Source organism: Protopterus annectens, chromosome 14.part0 (assembly GCF_019279795.1).
Source record: "Protopterus annectens isolate FY-2018-M chromosome 14.part0, PAN1.0, whole genome shotgun sequence".
NCBI classification, from domain to species: Eukaryota; Metazoa; Chordata; order Ceratodontiformes; family Protopteridae; genus Protopterus; species Protopterus annectens.
In genome coordinates, this window is record NC_056748.1 from 556,630,372 (window position 1) to 556,648,797 (window position 18,426).

Genomic DNA, 18,426 nt, shown 5'->3' on the forward strand with positions numbered 1-18,426 from the left:
TAAGACTGAATGGCTATTGGCCAGCTGTCCTATCTTAGGGGAGGAAGTGGAGTTTTTCATTGTAACAGCATTTTGTGGAACATATCATCTTGCTTTGGAAAAGCTGAAGTTAAGAATGGTTAGCAGCTCTGCAGCTCTATCAATGGTGATAAAAAAGCATATGCATATATGATTCAAGGCCTTCTGGTCATCAGTTAAAAATAAAGAGACATTAGTAGAGTGACATATTTTTAGAGGCGTAATTAAATATCAATCGTAGAGTTGCTGGCTATTGCTTATTCAAATGCAATTTTTAATGAATGGATGGGAAAATGCAAATTCACCTCTGGTTTACCACCCATGCAGAAAGTAAATGTCCCAACATGTCATTTGCCATCTCTGAGTTTTTCTAATGCAAAATATAAGATCCTCACAGATCAATAACCTAGTAAGTACCTATGAAAATATGAACCTGTTGAATACCGTAAGAGAAAACAAAAGTCTGAAATGTGCTTTGAATCATCCATGCAGTTGTCTCCTTCCCTGGTAATGTGTATAAGGTCATATGCACAAGAATATACTTTTTTTTAATTAAAGGCACTATGGTTATGTAGCACTTCAGTATTAGTGTACCAAGTTAACAGCATCTCATAAAAAACTCCCTCCCTGTGAATAAAATAAATAAAACTATAAAATAAATAAAACTAATCTGTAAAACTAAACTAACACTGGTTGAGAGGTTGGCATAATGGCTAATGTGTTTACCTTACAAAACTCAAGCTGCAGGGTTTGATTCTCACATGAGGTAATTAGCTAGGCTTAAAATGGTCCATAAAAGGCAGTTAGCCTAGTATTAATCTATGAATCACTTGTTTCTGTCTGTCAGGTGCCAGGATCCACCACATCACACATGAACTCAAATCTTTCAATAACAGGCACTGTTATGACTCCATCATAGTCCATCTTGGTATGAATGACTTGAGATGTACCTCACTGGACTATATGAAGAGAGGCATGACTGAGCTCTCTGATTATGTGTCTCAGGTAGCCTTAAGCAACATTTTACCTTCATCTAGGATGACACCTCAATACAAACAAAAAATGATTGCCTTCAGCAATTGACTTACTTTCTGGTAACTATAACACAAGAAATCCCTCCCCCCTTAGCAACAGCATTCCCTTTGGTATGTAGTATCTGTCAGCCTGGGATGACATGGTTGACTGACCATGATGCTTTGCCAGCGATGGTCTTCATCTGTCACTCCTGGGATTTTGGTTACTGGCTAAGGTTCTTGCACACCCCCATAGTGCCCTTTTAGGCAATGTCACAAGAACAAAATTCCCAATGTAAAAACATCCTCTAAAACAACCTCAGTGTTATGCTCTTAAATGCTAGGAGTCTAAACCAGAAACTGCACTCACTGAAAGCAGTCCTCACCTTGGACGATGCTGACATTTGTGCAGTCACTGAGACTTGGTTTAAGGCTGTGGAGAGCATCTCAGCTATACAAGGTTGCATTTCCTTCCACATGTTCAGACCACAAACTGAAGGCATGAAAACTAAAGGAGGTGGTGTATCAATATTCATTAAAGATAAATAAAGAGCATGATTCCCTTGAATTACTTCAGGTGCAAATGATTGAAGGTAATACACCTTTTCATGCCATTGCCAGCTGTAAGACCCTCTCCATGAATCAGGACATCTACTCAGCCTACTTAGATCTACTTGAGTCAATCAATATACAACCAAACAATCAGGTTTTGGGTGACTTTAATTATCCATTCATTGATTGGATAAATTATATGTGTTCTAACTCATGTATCCAAGGGTTCCTGGACTTTGTTAACTCCAGTGCCCTGGGCCAGCTGGTTGACACACCCACAAGGGGCTCAAACATCCTAAATCTGGTGCTCACCAATATGGGGGACTGCTGCACCACCCCAGTGTGTGTGGCCATCCCTAGTGAGATCTGACCACAATTCAGTCTCGCTAGAAGCAACTATAACACAAGACCCCTCTCCGTAGCAACACCTAGACTAAAAAACTTCTCCAAGGCTAATTACAACCTCTTATGTGACAGCATAAATAGCTTCATAGCCCCTCCTCCCACTGATGGAACAGAAATCCATGCTGAGTTATCTACCAATGCTTAATACAAGCACCTGTACAATTGTATTGACTCTGCCGTACCTGACAGAACCAAAGCAAGATCTTCAAAGAAAAACAAACCCACCTGGTGGACAACTGCCATTAATAGGCTATACAGTGGGACAGAAATTGCTGTCTAAAAGTAGGAAGGAATGGTCTCAAAACTGGAAATACTCCCTCCTCAACTTAAACAAGCAAGTGTGTGTGTGTGTGTGTGTGTGTGTGTGTGTGTGTGTGTGTGTGTGTGTGTGTGTGTGTGTGTGTGTGTGTGTGTTGGTAAGCAATGTCGCATAACCCAGTATCTTAAAGTGCCATGGACAACATTTTTTTAAAAATAGGATGACAGTCCCCATGAACTACCAATGATCAGTAATGTATAGCGGAGTAAGAAGCAATCAGTTTTTTCCTTTTATGTTTTGGTTTTATGTAAATTCTTTGCATTTCGTCTTTTTTTAATGAATGAGTTGTTTAACAGGGGTATTGTATTCTAACCCTAATAGGTTGTACAATACTATACTTACCCTAAACAGTGCAGACACTGTCTGAAAGGAGGCGCCCTTCTTCTTTCCTCTCTTGCCACCTGTATCACCTGTCATGAAACAGAATAAAAAAGTTCACCATATAAATCAGATTTAAGTACAACTTTTATTATGACTATATAATGAAACAGCTGTTATCTAGTTTCTTATTTCTTAAAAAAGTAATTTTAAAATATATACATCGTGTTCAAAAGTCAAATAATAATTGTACTATAACATCACACAATGACAGTGCCACAATAAAATAAAGGTCAGGTTTGAGTCAAATGTTGCTTTAGACAAGATGATATAAAAAAATTAAGAATTACCAAGTTGATATACTAACAGAAAACACAGATGTGATGTAAAAACCATCACAATCTGTTTCTGAAAAATTCTTAACAGTGAAAGATGTTCTTTGACTAGTTATAGAATTCTTGTTGATTTTGGTGTATATCACACTTCATTACAGAGGCAAAACCTATAGTTGCCCAATAACAGGTGTTTACTTCCCGTCTGTGCTCCAGTGTTTTAGACAGGTTCACATGTACCATAATGGTCTCAGTACTGCATGCAGTGAGATCACTGCTGGTGGGAAAGAACCTTTTACTTCCAAAGGAGTAAATCAACTTCTTAGTTGGGTTTATCAATATTAAAGTTAGTGTCTTTCTTGTTTATAAGATGTATACTATTGTTAAATTAACTAGAGATAGCCTAAGATACTCTAAAGCATGTGAAACAGTCCACAGTAAGTTACTTCAGTAAGAATCAGAATGATAGATTTTCACACTGAGCTAAATGGAGGAAGGGCAGTGAGCAAACTCGGATCTGTAATATATAACATTAAGAATCCTGTTTTTGCTTATTTTTACGAGTTATTTATAGCACTTTTATCATCTGCTGCATACTTTTCTAGCTAGTTTCACTGTGTGTGAGGCATTAACTGGAAATTGTCCACATTTATTAAGCATCTGTTTGGGTTTTTTGTTCTGATTTCCTGCCAAGGAGTGTATCATACTTGGTGGCTTTGCAGTTGCCCACTCCTACTGTAAATTTGATCTGGGACACTCCTCCCAGTCTATGTAATCGAGTGTATCATATAACTTGTTTCCAGTTAAAAGCTTTCTCTAGAGTCTCCTTGCTCCTGTATCTGTTTAAAACTTTCATTTAAAGGCTCACTGCTGCTTTTCTTCTGTAATAAACATTTCTGCAGTTTTTTTTTCTACATAAGTAGTGTAGGTATTTGTAGCATTGTCCGTATTCAGGCTTGTGTTTTGGGCCTATCTGATTGTGGAGGCTGTGTGTCTGAGCACATGTTGAAGGCCATCTTAGATTAGCCAAATCCATTCTCCATTTCACTGAGAGGGGAGTGTTTATGGTCATTGGCTGATTGGGGTTACCTGGACTATGGCTTTGAGTAAGCAACTCATTGGTTCTTTCAGGTTTCAACTTTCTGTTACCTAAGAAGTTAACTTGTGAGTGTCTCTGCTATTTCACACTGAACTAATCAGAGGAAAGGCACTGAGCAAACGTGGATCTGTAATATATAACAATAAGTATCCTGTTTTTTGCTTATTTTTACGAGTTATTTATAGCCTTTTTTTGTTTGCTGCATACTTTTCTAGCTAGTTTCACTGTGTGTGAGTTATTAACTGGAAATTGTCTACATTTATCAAGCATCTGTTTGGGTTCTTTGTTCTGATTTCCTGCCAAGGAGTGTATCATACTTGGTGGCTTTGCAGTTGCCCGCTCCTACTGTAAATTTGATCTGGGACACTCCTCCCAGTCTACGTAATCGAGGGAGAACATTTGAGAAGGCCAACCCACTTAGTTTCTGCTCCTCCTTTCCCCTTTCCACTTTATTAAAAAAAATAAAAATTCTAAGCTTGTTTCCTGCCTTTCCTGTAAGCAGTCTAGTCCAGATACAGATTTGCTGTTTCCAGGACTGTTTGTAAGCTTCTGAGCCCCCAAGCTTTTCTTTGTTGAAGGCAAGCCTTCTAGCTTAATTTTGTTTCTTAGAACTAGCCAGTTTTTTTAGTTTCAGCACTCAAATCTGTATCTTTGAGCTCACCATTTGTTCAGAACTCATTGTCTGCAATAAATAAGCTACAAATTACTACAGCACTCAACTTTCCTCACATGTCTAGAGGAAAACAGTTTTTAGTACTTAATAAACAAGCACCTATTCAGGCATGTCTAAGGGTCAGCTACTGGTGTTTTCTCCTGTCTACCTGATGAATCTGGGCATCTTGGGGCAATGCAGCAATTGCCTCATGTACACAGACAACCCTCTCCTCCTACCACCCAACACTACAAACTATGAGAGATGCACTTATATAGCCAAACTGGAAGCAAAGCTTTCTTCACCCAAGACTGGACTAGACAGTCAAGAGGAGAAGGTAAACACTTGCACCACACCACACTCATCACATAGTCCCTCAAAACCTACACCACCAAAACACACACATAGAAACACAAAACACACACCCACATTCACGGAGGCTTTAAATAAAATTCTGCCCAAGCAACAGGGACCTCCAAAGCAGAAATGCAAGCAACCTCCACCCCCAACACAACCCAAATGTCACATAGCCCACAAACACAGTGTGCCACTCAACCACAGCCCATAAGGCATAACAACGTACCCAACACTCTAGTCATAGGTGACTCTATAGTCAGGCATACTGATGTTCCACTCACCAGGCTAAACAAGGAGAAAGTTACTGTCAGCTGCCTGTCAGGTGCCAGGATCTGCCACATAATGCATGCACTCAGTTCACTCCACAACAAGTACAAATATGACTCTGTCATTGTCCATGTTGGTGTGAATGACCTGAGATGTACCTCCCTGGACTACATGAAAAGAGACATGGAGGAGCTGTCCAATCTTGTAGCCCAGGCAGGAATGACCCTAGCCCTGAGTAGCATCCTGCCATCACCCGGAATGATACCACAGTACAAGGCCAAAATTATTGACTTCAACAACTGGCTAAGCTTCTGGTGTCATTCTAAAGGGGATCAAGTATCTGTCTGCCTGAGATGACATGATCGACAAACCACGATGCTTTGCCAGAGATGGCCTGCAACTGTTGCCCTTGGGATTCCGGATACTGGCTAAAGCTCATGCCACCCCAATAGTGTCTTTTTTAGGCAAGGTTCAAATGACTAATTCACCACCATAACAGGTACAAGCAAGCAAAATCTGAGGATAATGCAACTCAATGCTAGAAGTCTAAACCTCAAAATGCACTCACTCGAGGCACGCCTTAAAATGGAGAACATCAACATCTGTGCAGTGACAGAAATCTGTCAAGGCTCCAGAGAGCAGCCCTGCATTACCAGGCTATAATTCATACCACACCTTTTGGCCACCTAACCTGGGCCGAAACACTAAAGGTGGAGAAATGTCTATATTCATTAAGAATATCCACATTTCCAGGCTAGTTGCTCAGAATAATGCATCCAAGATTATCCGAGTGCAACTAACTTTGAGCAAGACCGCAATCCTAATTGTAGCTTGCTACAGATCCCCCACCATGCCCCAGGATTCCCACTCCTCATTTCTTGATACAGTGGAAAATATTAGGGTACAACCTAATACCCTAATAATGGGCAATTTGAACTACCCCACTATTAACTGGGAAAACTACTCATGTACCAACTCTTGTGCTCAATGTCTTCTGGAATTCAAAAATTCCAACACTTTGGATCAACTTATCCACACCCCCACCAGAGGCAGCAATATCCCAGACCTGGTCATTACCAACAGGTCTACTTTAGTTTTGCGAACTATCAGATGATTGAATGCTGTTTGTTCGAACAACAAATGTCGAACCGGCAAAATAGCAAACGGCCGGAACAGCAAATTTTTTCCCAGGAAAGAAATCGCTGGGCCGGGCATCCAAATTGTGCCATTTCCTTCACTGTAGTGCAATCTCAGAGTTGGTATATTTAAGTAGGGGGGTGTGGGGGGCTAAAATACTGAATGAATGCCAAAAAGTGCATTGTCATCCCTTTTGGTAAAAACTCTGTACCCATGAACTACCACATAGGTGGTAGTCTACTTAACACCAAAAGTGTGATAAGAGACCTTGGGACACAGGTGGACAGTAGTCTCTCCTTAGATAATCACCTAGCTACAGTAGTCAGGAAATCCTTCTACATGACACACCTCATCACAAAACGTTTCTCATCCAGGAAAAAAGAGGTCATTGTCCCCCTCTACTCATCACTCATTAGACCCATTATAGATTACAACACCCCTTTTGGTATGTGCCTCACAAGACATCTACAACAACTGGAAAGGCCGCAAAAATACCTCACAAAAAGGATTACTGGCCTCAAACAGATGCCCTACACAGACCATCTCAAACAACTCCAACTTTACTCCACATCATATCGCCTACTCAGAGGCGATCTCTGCCTAACATACAAAGCTATGTCAAACCCAGAGCTGTTCCACTTAAGGAAATCCCAATTCCTTTGAGCTACACGCTCTAGGGACCCAAACCTAGTCACCACAATAAACAGAACATGCTGGAGGGATAGATTCCTTTCCCAGAGACTTCCCATACTTTGGGACAAACTACCTATCTATATCAAAAAAAGCTCCTCATTAGGATATGTGTGATTGCACAAAGATGGCTGGGATGCCAACAGAATGTAGAGTTTGCGGTGTAATACGTTATCCTGAAAGGTGATTTATAATACTGCTCAGTCATAGTGGCTATAATGAGAACGTATTTCATTAAATTAATTGTGTTGCTTCACATCTAGAAGGTTGGTATGCCAGACTATCGCTCAGCATGAATGAAATTATCATAGACTTTGAAAAGTTTATTTTGGTGGCTTATGTTGTGAAATACAATATTTTAATTGCACATCAGCATGTGGAGTCATTGCAAATTTCACACAGTGGTTAGTTTTTGTCAGCATTGATGATAAGCATATGATCAATTTCAAATAAGTAATGAATACTAAAGTGAAATTAAATGTGAAACCATTAGGTGTAAGTGGGATTAGTAACAGAGACCTTTACTCCACATCATATCGCCTACTCAGGTCTAGGATACTGCCGCCCCTAGTGGGGTGTGGATAAGTTGATCCAAAGTGTTGGAATTTTTGATGATTAGATGGGAGATAGGAAATTCACCCCAGGGATCACTTCTGTGGCTCTGCTTGACAGGGGCACAGGAAAATAATTTTCTTGGGTGGTGAAAGACAGGGTACCTTTTGGCTAGGCTTATATTGTCTCTACGGCCAATAGCCTAGTACCTACCTATGCACCTATGACTAATATTGCCCTACAAAAGACTCTGTTCAAAGCACCACTGATCTCCAGAATGACTGTTTCCACCTGTCTTTTGTTATCTGTGGGTATCTCTAAGTTTCTGATAAAGTGATATTCCGTTATGCTGCCTTAACTTTTCAGATTAAACATATTTATCCATCCTTCCTTGATCAGATATTTGTTTTGAAAATCTTACCATCCTTTCATTAGTGGCTAGACTAACTACATTATAAGTATTCATAACTGAACCTGCTGCTTTATAGGTTCACACCACAAAATGCAGACAGTAACCTGAAGGCACAGCCATGAATGATGTCATCCAAGTGGTCTTTTATCTATTTTTCCAGCTCGTTAAGGTCTCTGTTACTAATCCCACTTACACCTAATGGTTTCACATTTAATTTCACTTTAGTATTCATTACTTATTTGAAATTGATCATATGCTTATCACCAATGCTGACAAAAACTAACCACTGTGTGAAATTTGCAATGACTCCGCATGCTGATGTGCAATTAAAATATTGTATTTCACAACATAAGCCACCAAAATAAACTTTTCAAAGTCTATGATAATTTCATTCATGCTGAGCGATAGTCTGGCATACCAACCTTCTAGATGTGAAGCAACACAATTAATTTAATGAAATACGTTCTCATTATAGCCACTATGACTGAGCAGTATTATAAATCACCTTTCAGGATAACGTATTACACCGCAAACTCTACAGTCTGTTGGCATCCCAGCCATCTTTGTGCAATCACACATAAACCTTCAGAATGTTAGCTAACCAAAATAACTTTAAACATTCTGTTGTCATTAGAGCCAGAACTAAGTGGGCACAATAACAAGTCACCCCATATGGATAACACATTACACAACAAATTGTACAGGCTGTTGTCACAGTACCACACACCAAGCTTCAGGATATCAGCCACACAATAAAGTATATGCAGCCTGTTATCATTCCAGCCACCACCTGTGGAAGCTATTATATGCCAGTTTAGCCAGCCACATAGTACAACGTACATAGCTCTTTGTCATTAAGACAGCACTGTTAGTAGTATAACAGCCTACACAATAAATTACACTCAAAATGTTGTCATTCTGGCCACCAGTATTAGGCACTGTCACACATCATCTTTCAGGATATTATCCACACAGAGCATCCTGTTGTCATTATAAGCATGCTAATAGGTACTTTCCCACTTCAGCCTTCAAGGTGTCAACCCATAACAGAAACTATACACAGCATGCTGTCATGCCAGTCACCACTAGTGGGCACTATGACACAGCAACCAATAGGATATTAGTTGCTACAGTAATAAAATGTATGAAGCTTGGTTACCACTAAATGCCACTATCATACACCAGTCTTTCAAGATGTCAGACTGCACAACAAACTGTATAAAGCCTGTGGTCAGCCTAGCAACCACTAGTGGACACTATAATCACACTAGCCTTAAGGATGTCATTCCACAGAAGAAATTGCATGCAGCCTGCTGTTGTTCTAACTTCCATTGTACACTATCATATATTATCTTTTTTCTCCCCACACTGGTCCCTCAAATACCTGGAGACTCTTCTTAAACCATGTGAAAACAGTCATCTCTAAGTTCTAGAGGCCAGAATTTCTCCTCTGTTTTCAGAATCTCAAAAACAACATGACATATGGTTCAGAAGATTTCCAAAGATAAATGACAGTGTCAGAAAATCCTATATGACTTTTAAAATGAGGCATATTCTAAGTGGACATTTTCTAATAATTCTCTAAATTTTTTAAAGAAAAATTTCAGATCTAAAACATGTCTCATTACTGAAATCACTGGGGTTTAAAACATGACTGGTTATCAGTGTTGTTTTTAACCTATCGTGGGAGATTTTCTTTTTGAAAGAAATATTAGTATTCATGGACTGCAGTTGCGTTGATGCTAGAAGGGATGCTTATTATGTGTAAACCAAGTCTTGACTTTGTAAGAGAGATGCCATTCTCAAATACATAGAACGCTATGAAAGCAGTGTTTGAACTACTGTTTGATTCATGCAATTTACATGTGAGATACCTGAGAATGCATGGGTATTATTTGTTACAGCCACAAATGCAAACTTTACAAAATTCTGTCATAGATGCACTACACTGAAATATGCTCTAACATACAGGATGTTTCATTCAGTTTGTCACACTGTGTAAGAAGTCACCAGCAGCTACGTCCTGAAACTCTCAGGATATCTGTGTTTGCAGAACAATTTTTATATTCAAGTCATTTGGCAGAAACTACTTTATGTACCCATTCAGCATTCTTTCGGCCGGTTTTATCATATGAATCAGAAGACATCCTGAAACTTTAAACTCTACAAACAGGGGTTAAGCTATTAGTATTATTGTGACATTTTCATATTAAACATACCTTATATTACAGTCATTGAAAATTGCTTCCTTCTGAGTGTATGGATGACAGTTCTGAACACAATACATTCAAAGTTAAAAATAAAAATTGTAAGTTTTACACACAGAACTTATTTCTAGGATATGTAATTATTTGAAAGTTTCTCTCCTTGTCTCCTCTGAAAATTGGAAATACCCAATCTGGCTAATCTATTTAGCGAACTGTCAATAAACAAACAAATAATTACATTTCCCATATGCTAACAGTGCACTGAAACATAAATGCCGGTGTCTGATAACAATCATCTACTGCTTTGTTTACTCATTAGTAGAAGGAGGCCTATCTTTTGACAGCACTCTGATTACCTCTTTTTTTCACATAACATCTGTACAGCATAAAGGTATATACAGTGATATGAGGTGCAATATCAATAATACACTATACTGGGGCGCCATTATTAACCATTTATCTGTTGGTTTTAATTCACCTCTCCTTAACCATTCCTGCATGAACTCTTGATCAACATGAGGTTGTTCTAGGAGATCTCTCTACTGGCCACAATATGTATGCCTTTTCCACATTCATTCCTTCCCATCTGATTCTCCTCCTTAAATTCTGTCTCTTGTTTTTGACACATTCAGTTGCTGCCTGATTTTTGTCTACTTCTTGTTTAAGTTCCATTCTCCAGTGGCATGTTTCTGCTAAACTAAGCAGGAAAGTCATCTTAGATTCATCCTTATGTTTTAAAACTTGCGCTATGTTTGGACCTGGTGACGTCAGCAGAACATATGCAGTCCCATGAATGCAGAGCTATACATATAATCACATTTGAGAAGGCCCATCCCATGAGGAACATACAATATTGGTAGACACTGATTTTTATATATCTGTCTTATAAGCATGAAGCATTTTCCTTGATTTCCTGTCCAAATGATCCAATACCTTTTTGGGCCAGTCATTGCCCCCAGAATTGTAAGTTAGAACAAAAACAGGAAATCGGTTTATAGCATACACTTTATTCCTAATTATCAATGCAGTTTTCAGCATTAGCGTTAGTCTTCTAAAGTATTCCTTACTGAGTTTTATTCAAATTTGTTCATGTCTTATTGTCAATCATTCATCATTTCCCACACATTTATATACTCCTTGCTGTCTGAAGTTTCTTTGAATCACATTCATGTCCCACACTGATATTTTCTTTGTGCTGCAGTTTTCCTGCTTTAAATGCTGCTTTTACACATTTGGCAACATTCTTGTATCACCTGAGAAAGTTGTAACCACTACCCTATGTGATGTATGACAAGATGCTAGAGGCTATATACCTCATGGCACATTTGCATATCTGCCATGTGTGGAGTGACACAAGGCCAAAAGTTACATGCATTATAGCAGCTCTGCATAACTACCATCTTTGGTGTGTCTGAGGATCTCTAAGGGTAAAAGAAGGTGTGTTCATTGTACATTTGGCAGCTTTTAAAGATTTCAGAGTGTAATGCTTTAAATAATTAAGAACACAGTTGGAGTTTGGTTCTTTGTTTAAAAGGTAATCATGTGGCTTTGCTGATTATTAGGTTCATAGGTCCATAGGTAGGTACTAGGCTATCGGCCCAAGAGCCTAAGTAAGCCTAGCCAACACAGTTCCCTGGCTTACGCCAACCCAAGAAAGTTAATTTCCTTTGCCCCTGTTGAGAAGAGCCACAAAAGTGATCCCCAGGGTGTATTTCCTATTTCCCATCCACTCATCAAGATTTTTCTTGAAGATTGTTAATGAGGAACTTTGCTTGACATAGATGGGTAGCTTGTTCCAGAGTATGGGAAGTCTCTGGGACAGGAATCTATCCCTCCAGCAAGTACTCTTTATTGTGGTGACAAGGTTTAGGTCCCTAGAGCGTGTAGCTTGAGGGGATTGGGATTTCTTTAGGTGTAGCATGTCCAACAGCTCTGGGTTTGACATAGCTTTATATGTTAGGCAGAGATCACTTTGGAGTAGGCGATATGCTACAGAGTAAAGCTGGAGTTTTTTGAGATGATCAGTGTAGGGCATCTGTTTGAGGCCAGTAATTCTATTTGTGAGGTACTTCTGTGGCCTTTCCAGCTGCTGCAGATGTCTTGTGAGGTACATTCCAAAAGGGGCATTGTACTCTATAATAGGTCTAATGAGTGTCGAGTAGAGGGGAACGATGACCTCTTTTTTCCTGGATGAGAACCCTTTTGTGATGAGGTGTGCTATGTAGAAGGATTTCTTGACTACTGTGGCAATGTGATTATCAAAGGAGAGACTACTGTCCACCTGGGTCCCAATGTCTCTTACCACACATTCGGTGTTAAGAAGACTGCTGCCTATGTGGTAGTTCATGGCTACAAGAGTTTTTACCAAAGGGGATAACAATGCACTTTTTGGCATTGAGCTTGAGGCCATGGCTCTGACACCAGACATCTGTCTCAGTGAGGCCCTTCTGTAGGATGTCTACATCATTTGGGGACTTGACTATAGCTCCTAGTTTGCAGTCATCTGCGAACTTCTGTGTTAGCCTGTACTTTAGAGACGTAGATACCAAACAGGAGAGGTCCCAGGACTGAACCCTGTGGTACTCCACTTGTCACTGGTTTGAAGTCAGATTTGGAGTCTGCAACTTTTACAGTGTGGGTTCTTTCAGTGAGCCAGTTAGCAACCCATCTTGTGACATAGGGATTTATACCTAGTTTAGTCAGTTTAGCTATAATTCCAGAATGGGGGATGGTGTCGAAAGCCTTGGTAAGGTCAAGATAGGCTGTGTGAACCACCTTACCCTCATCTATGGCTTTGGTGACTGCCTCAAAGAAGTTGACCAGATTCAGGAGGAAAGATCTGCTTTTCACAAACCTAAACTGGGTGGGGTCCAGAGTTTTGCCATGAAGATAGCAAAATGAATTTACATGTTTTATTGGGTGCATTCTGTAGGGTGGTAGGGCTGAAATATTCTTGTTTGAGACAGCTGCTATAAATTGAACACAATATTCACTGGGCAAACAGGATTCCTTTCCCCTATGGCAGAAAAAGATTGGAAGTGTGAATTTTATTTTCCTGCCTAGAATAGTAGGTAGTTGATTTTGCATCTATTTTTAAAATGTGGAGCTGAATGTACAAGATTTAGTCTAGCTAGATGCCTAGGTATTTTAATGAGGTAGAGATTTAAAAAAACCCTATTATTGTCTTTAGTTAAAGGAGCTTTAGAGAGTTTTGATGTGTTCCAAAGACTGTGGCTTTTTACTTTAAATGAATTCACCAGTACAATTTTGGAGTTAATCCGATTACCATGTGAGTGAAAATTTGATTGTAGCTGTCCTTACAAGGTGGATTAAAAAGAGATGGATCTGAATAATACCCTGAGGTAAATCACTGGGAGATTAAGACTGAGAACAGTAGAAGAAGAAGGAATGAACCCTGAAGATGTCCGTTTAGAAGGGTTGCATCTGATGATATGGAAGTGTCAGTCTTAACTTAAAAAAATAATTTGGATAAGTAATCAAGGAACTCCTTGGATGCATTATGACTAATCCCTATTCTAGTGAATGATTTATTAGAATGGGGGTGGAAACCAGATCAAAGTCTCTGATTAGATCAAAGAAAAGGCTGCCAGGGTGTTTCCCATTATCAGTACTATACTACATGCAATAGTCATATTGTTGTTGCTGTTGTTGGTCTTTTCGGCTTTTCCCAGTTAGGGGTCGCCATAGGGGAACATCGATCCACTAATGATTGGCAGTAGATTTTTTTATGGTGGCGAGTTGCCAGCCCGATGCCCAACCTTCAGCAAAGTCACACTCCTTCATGCATGTCTTTCGGAGGCCACTCGACCATGGGGAGGACATGCAGACTCCACACAGAAGGCACTTCAGCCATAAATCGAACAGGAGAACCTTTGGTGTGAGGCAACAACGCTACTGCTGTACCAGTAGTCATATTGGTAAGCAATAAAAAGAACAGTTAACCTACTTAATGTTCTAAATACAGGATTTTCTGCAAAAAAAGAAGCATCATTATTCAGGTTTAAGGTTCATTTGTCATGCTTAGCTGTTAGATTGACCTAACAGTTTACTTGCAGGAGGACTGAAAGGGAACACACACACACACACACACACACACACACACACACACACACACACACACACACACACACACACACTGTGTAACATATACAATAGCACTGGTATCACAACCAGCACCAGCCTATGCAGGGGAGACTGACAGGGAACCCACACTGTATAACACACAGCAGCACTACCTTCACTGACAATATCATATTTAGGGGAGATGACAGGGAACCCACACTGTATAACACACAGCAGCACTACCTTCACTGACAATACCATATTTAGGGGACTGACAGGGAACCCACACTGTATAACACAAAGCAGTGCTACCTTCACCGACAATATCATATTTAGGGGGGACTGACAGGGAACCCACACTGTATAACACAAAGCAAGATTACCTTCACCACCAGCACCAGCATATGCAGCATAAAGGAAAGCCAACAGTTTGAGTGATGATTTCTGGTACAGGCCAACAACAGTTTCATTCAGTGGGTCTTTGTTCTTATCCAACCACCCAGACACATTGTAATCCACAATACCAGCGTAATGCACCAATGAGAAATGAGCTTCCTTCTTTCCTTTAGCAGGCTTTGGTTTCTGGAAATTGCTGGATTTTCCAAGATGCTGATCATAGAGTTTATTCTTAAAGGTCTGGTCAGAAGCTTTGGGGAACATACATTCCTCTTCAAGGATTGAGAAAATTCCCATAGGCTGAAAAAGAGATGCAAGTGTTTTAGTCTGTATGACAGAACAGCATTAGTGATTATAACAATTGCTTTAGTACTTCATATGAATAAGATTTACTTTTCAACAATCATACAGTTACAAGAGGCTTTGCATATGGAGATCAAACTAATTATTTATACCTCTAAGTTGTAGTGGCATGGGGGGGAATAATATGTGAAGAGTGTAGAAGCAAAGTCCCCTACATGGAGCTGTGTTGTAATAAACCGACCAAAAGAAAAAGATTAAAAATATATTTTCAGTGCTGTTTATTTATCTGGCTTAAAATACCATGTTTTAAAATTCCAAAATATTGTGCACAGTACATTTGTTTTTAGTAGAAAAATGAACAATCTTAGTTTTGCCCAACTTAATAGTTTTCTGCGGCACAGTTATTAGTGCTACTGCCTCACAATACAAGGTTCTGCAGTTTGTTTCTTTACTGATGTGTCTTCTGTGCATAATAATCTGTGGGTTATCAATAGGTCCTCCAGTTATCAGTGTGTGTGTGTGTGTGTGTGTGTGTGTGTGTGTGTGTGTGTGTGTGTGTGTGTGTGTGTGTGTGTGTGTGTGTGTGCACAGTTATTAGTGCTACTGCCTCACAATACAAGGTTCTGCAGTTTGTTTCTTTACTGATGTGTCTTCTGTGCATAATAATCTGTGGGTTATCAATAGGTCCTCCAGTTATCAGTGTGTGTGTGTGTGTGTGTGTGTGTGTGTGTGTGTGTGTGTGTGTGTGTGTGTGTGTGGTGTGTGTGTGTGTGTGTGTGTGTGTGTGTGTGTGTGTGTGTGCACAGTTATTAGTGCTACTGCCTCACAATACAAGGTTCTGCAGTTTGTTTCTTTACTGATGTGTCTTCTGTGCATAATAATCTGTGGGTTATCAATAGGTCCTCCAGTTATCAGTGTGTGTGTGTGTGTGTGTGTGTGTGTGTGTGTGTGTGTGTGTGTGTGTGTGTGTGTGTGTGTGTGTGTGTGTGTGTGTGTGTGTGTGTGTGTGTGTGTGTGTGTGTGTGTGTGTGTGTGTGTGTGTGTGTGTGTGTGTGTGTGTGTGTGTGTGTGTGTGTGTGTGTGTGTGTGTGTGTGTGTGTGTGCACAGTGTGTGTGTGTGTGTGTGTGTGTGTGTGTGTGTGTGTGTGTGTGTGTGTGTGTGTGTGTGTGTGTGTGCACAGTTATTAGTGCTGCTGCCTCACAATACAAGGTTCTGCAGTTTGTTTCTTTACTGATGTGTCTTCTGTGCATAATAATCTGTGGGTTATCAATAGGTCCTCCAGTTATCAGTGTGTGTGTGTGTGTGTGTGTGTGTGTGTGTGTGTGTGTGTGTGTGTGTGTGTGTGTGTGTGTGTGTGTGTGTGTGTGTGTGTGTGTGTGTGTGTGCACAGTTATTAGTGCTGCTGCCTCACAATACAAGGTTCTGCAGTTTGTTTCTTTACTGATGTGTCTTCTGTGCATAATAATCTGTGGGTTATCAATAGGTCCTCCAGTTATCAGTGTGTGTGTGTGTGTGTGTGTGTGTGTGTGTGTGTGTGTGTGTGTGTGTGTGTGTGTGTGTGTGTGTGTGTGTGTGTGTGTGTGTGTGTGTGTGTGTGTGTGTGTGTGTGTGTGTGTGTGTGTGTGTGTGTGTGTGTGTGTGTGTGTGTGTGTGTGTGTGTGTGTGTGTGTGTGTGTGTGTGTGTGTGTGTGTGTGTGTGTGTGTGTGTGTGTGTATGTGTATGTATGTGTGCAGCATCTACTAGATTAGCATTCTATCTAGGATTAGTTTCTGTGCCTTAGTGTATTGCGTGCCTCCATAGACTCCAGCTCCCCCCATGACCCTGAGGTAGATAAAAAGAAGGAATAGATAGGGCTTTACTTTTTCCTTTGGATAGTATTATATGAATATAGTTTATATATTTAGTCTAGTTCATGCTGTGAAGCATTTTTTTTAGACTATTAAGTTCTGATTTGCTTCCTGGCACTTGCAAATGGAATAAGTCATCTGTTTAATGACAAGACTAGTATTTCATTGCTGTACAATAGGGTAGTAAAATATTCCATGCATAGGATGCACACAGTGTGGTTACAGAGGAATACACTGACATATAAATGCTGTAACCTCAAGGAATTTTGACACATGAATGGCACTTCTCCAGTGAATTTCATATGTGTGTGTCTTGTAATGCAGGCTATTCAGATGTGGTCATTTCATGCTGCAATATACCTACAAAGAGCATGAGCTATTCTTTTTTATAACTGCCTTTAATTTCATTAAAATGAAATACTGCATTGTTTCTATTTCCTATTTCTTGGAGTGGTCATGTTACTTTTAAGAAAGATACTATGAGATACAGAAAGAAATGTCCACTTTAGCATATAAAGTACTTAGCGCAGGTAGGTCAATTTACGTGATCATGGAAAAATCCAATTTAGAGACTGCTTTAGCCCAATTGAAGAGGACCTCATCACTGGCTAATTTGCATGTCTTTGAATTGACTTTGCTGCTGTAGTCTCTTTTTGCAGCCCATGCATTGTGTTGGCACAAGCACCATACCACTCAAGTGCCAAGAAGTTTGTGAAACATCCATGAGACTGTCACCTATATTTCCTCTGTCTGTCTTAAAATGTTAGACTTTCTAGTAAATCACTGAGGATTATAACAAACAATAATGGCACGTGGTAGCTCACACAACCAGCACTGACTTTAATAAAGGTTTAGCGGTTTTGTCCCTATTCTATCCTGATGAAATCCTGGATTATTGTTTGTTTGTATTATTTTTGTTTTAGTTGTTTTTTACACTTGAGCATTTTGTTGGTTACAAATCACTGAGGATTACAGTCAGTTAATATCAGTGTCAAACATTAGAGTTTCATACGTTTTTGTTTGGTAGAAACTGCATGCTGCTGCCAAACCTATTGTTCTATTAACTTGTTAAGTTAATGAGAGTGATATTTATAAATTGCCCCTGAGTTTTGCCATTTATCCAGACATTATTTTGATTTTGTCTAGAATTCTTGAGCAATAGTATTGAGAGGTATTACAGCCCCCCAAACTCACACAAACACATTTAGACATTTATACACACACACACACACACACACACACACACACACACACACACACACACACACACACACACACATATGCATGCACATCTACACTTTTGATCCTCTACTGAACAACCCCCTCCCCACCTACTGCAATCACCCAGGCAGAGACACAAACACAAGCAAATACGCAGTCATCCAACTCTACTCATACCCCTGGAGACATGGACATGCACTGCTGCAGACATCTTAGCTAAAGTTTGTAGCATTTAACTGCATCA

At 39.8% G+C, this 18,426-nt stretch overlaps 1 protein-coding gene across 1 annotated transcript in view; it reads right to left on the reverse strand.

The window, feature by feature from the left end:
• Positions 1 to 18,426, reverse strand: part of LOC122788702 (myosin-4-like) — a 149,402-nt gene that overhangs the window by 77,685 nt on the left and 53,291 nt on the right. Inside the window, exons 6-7 of the mRNA XM_044055596.1 lie at positions 14,797 to 15,109; positions 2,650 to 2,717 (exon numbers count right to left, since the gene is read on the reverse strand). Of these exons, the coding sequence (XP_043911531.1) occupies positions 2,650 to 2,717; positions 14,797 to 15,109 (381 nt within the window). The remainder of the gene's footprint in view (positions 1 to 2,649; positions 2,718 to 14,796; positions 15,110 to 18,426) is intronic.